The sequence below is a fragment of the Adiantum capillus-veneris genome, chromosome 22 (genome assembly GCF_014529385.1).
Source record: "Adiantum capillus-veneris isolate H3 chromosome 22, ASM1452938v2, whole genome shotgun sequence".
NCBI lineage: Eukaryota > Viridiplantae > Streptophyta > Polypodiopsida > Polypodiales > Pteridaceae > Adiantum > Adiantum capillus-veneris.
The window spans coordinates 105,390,740-105,392,582 of NC_140952.1; the positions used below are offsets into that span (position 1 = coordinate 105,390,740).

The 1,843-nt window shown below is 43.9% G+C and overlaps 1 protein-coding gene across 1 annotated transcript; it reads right to left on the bottom strand.

Annotated features, from left to right (window-relative positions):
• Positions 1-410: 410 nt before the first annotated feature.
• Positions 411-1,596, bottom strand: LOC147429953 (uncharacterized). Its single transcript, XM_086495383.1, has 2 exons — positions 1,287-1,596; positions 411-928 (listed from the first exon to the last, which is right to left on the bottom strand). The coding sequence occupies exons 1-2, from the start codon at positions 1,488-1,490 to the stop codon at positions 728-730; spliced, it is 405 nt and encodes a 134-aa protein (XP_086351509.1). The 5' UTR covers positions 1,491-1,596; the 3' UTR covers positions 411-727.
• Between the last annotated feature and the right edge of the window lie 247 nt (positions 1,597-1,843).

Consider the following 1,843-nt stretch of genomic DNA (forward strand, 5'->3'; position numbering starts at 1 on the left):
TGATTGTACTACCTTGAGCATATAGACATGCATATACCCCTAGAGATAGAGCTCCATCCCTCCTCAGATACTCCACTACCTACATTCAGTTCAGTTCAGTTTTGTATCAGTTTTGTTTCATTCATTTGTCATTCCGATAGACGGATGACATACACACCATGTACATTTGATTTGTCTCATAGGCCGATTTCGGCCTGACATAGACGTTAAAAATCTTTCTTTCTTTCTTTCTCTCTCTCTCTCTCTCTCTCTCTCTCTCTCTCTCTCTCTCTCTCACACACACACACACACACACAGGCGCGCACCTGCACGCGCACCCTCACACATATTAACACTTCAGAGATGAAAAAATTCCAGACTCTCGGACTCCAAGACACCATAAGCAAAGTGAGCACAAGAGGAAGAGCCTGTTTGGAAGTTGGAACACAGCATGTCATTGATTGAAAACTAAAAACTATTCATATACATGAAAAAATGCCCTCATGCAATGTCCCAACAAGCATGTTGACAAGCACCTCTTAATATCAATTATAATTTTGTTTATCCCCTGTGCAGGGTCGTATTAATAAGAGGCGCCTTTTACGTTAGCTAAGCAATCTAAAGCATTAGCTTTCCTTTTGCTTGTCCCCTGTGTAGTGTCATATCTATGATAGGCAACTCTTACGATAGCTATGCAATCTGAAGCAGTACCTTTCTCATTAGGTGCACATAATGCACATAGAACCTTTTACGCAGAATTTTCTTCCTCAGTACCGTCTTTGTCTAAAGGAGATTCTTTAGCCTTGTTGTAGAACAATGTTGCGTATCTCATTGAATCTTCTTCATCTACCTTCTTCTCTTTGTAATGACCCACCAACCTGACTCGATGTCTCTCTTTCATCCATCGCAGCAAGACTTTCATGTGAGCTTTGCTCTTGAAACCTGCAGCCTGCATGAAAACTTAACAACCTAAGAAACAAACGCAGGCACACAAACATCAAATCCTACCTGAACAGCCACAACATGAAAGAAATACAATCAGGTTAGAACCATCCTCAAAACCTCTCACAACATGAAAATCTTGCAAAGTGTTACATTAGACTAACCATCCATTTCTATCAGTTCTTGGCCTGTGCAAAATCAAAGAAGCCATCCTTCACACATAATTTAGATAATGTCCTATGAATCCTTCTGAGCCTCAGCTAACACACACACTCTCTCTCTCTCTCTCTCTCTCTCTCTCTCTCTCTCTCTCTCTCTCTCTCTCTCTCTCTCTCTCTCTCTCTCTCTCTCTCTCTCACACACACCTCAGCGTGGCTCCAACAGCCCGCTACAGTGAGGGGGCCGTGCTCGTTAAGAATGGAATGCAGGATATCTGCAAGGCGGTAAGCTTCCTGAGGGGGCACCTTCGGGTCCATAGGCTTCTTTCCGACCAGGGCGCTTCTGCTCTTCGGCACCTGCGACGAGCGTCGGGGGCCCCTTGCGAGTAGCCTGATCGCTGTTGCAAACATGGTTGAGCATAATGTTCACTCCTACTAGAGGAATCCCGCCTCCAGTAGGGGTACCAGCTGGGATTAAATCGAAAAATGGGCTCAACACTTGAGAAGGAAAAGGGAAAGAAAGGATTCTGTGGCTCTCACCCCACGACGTTAAATTCCTCTTCTTCTCGGGTGTGTGTGCCCGCTAATAAAAAGAGTAAAATGGTGTAATCTTTCTATCACCCAAGTGTGGTAGATTGATTAGGCCTTTTCCCTCTTGAATAGCAGGTCTGGAGTTCAACTCTCCTCATCGGATAGATCTTTAAGGTCTCTTGGGATAGTTTCCTACGACGTTAAAATTCTCTTCTTCTTCTTCTTCTTTTTCT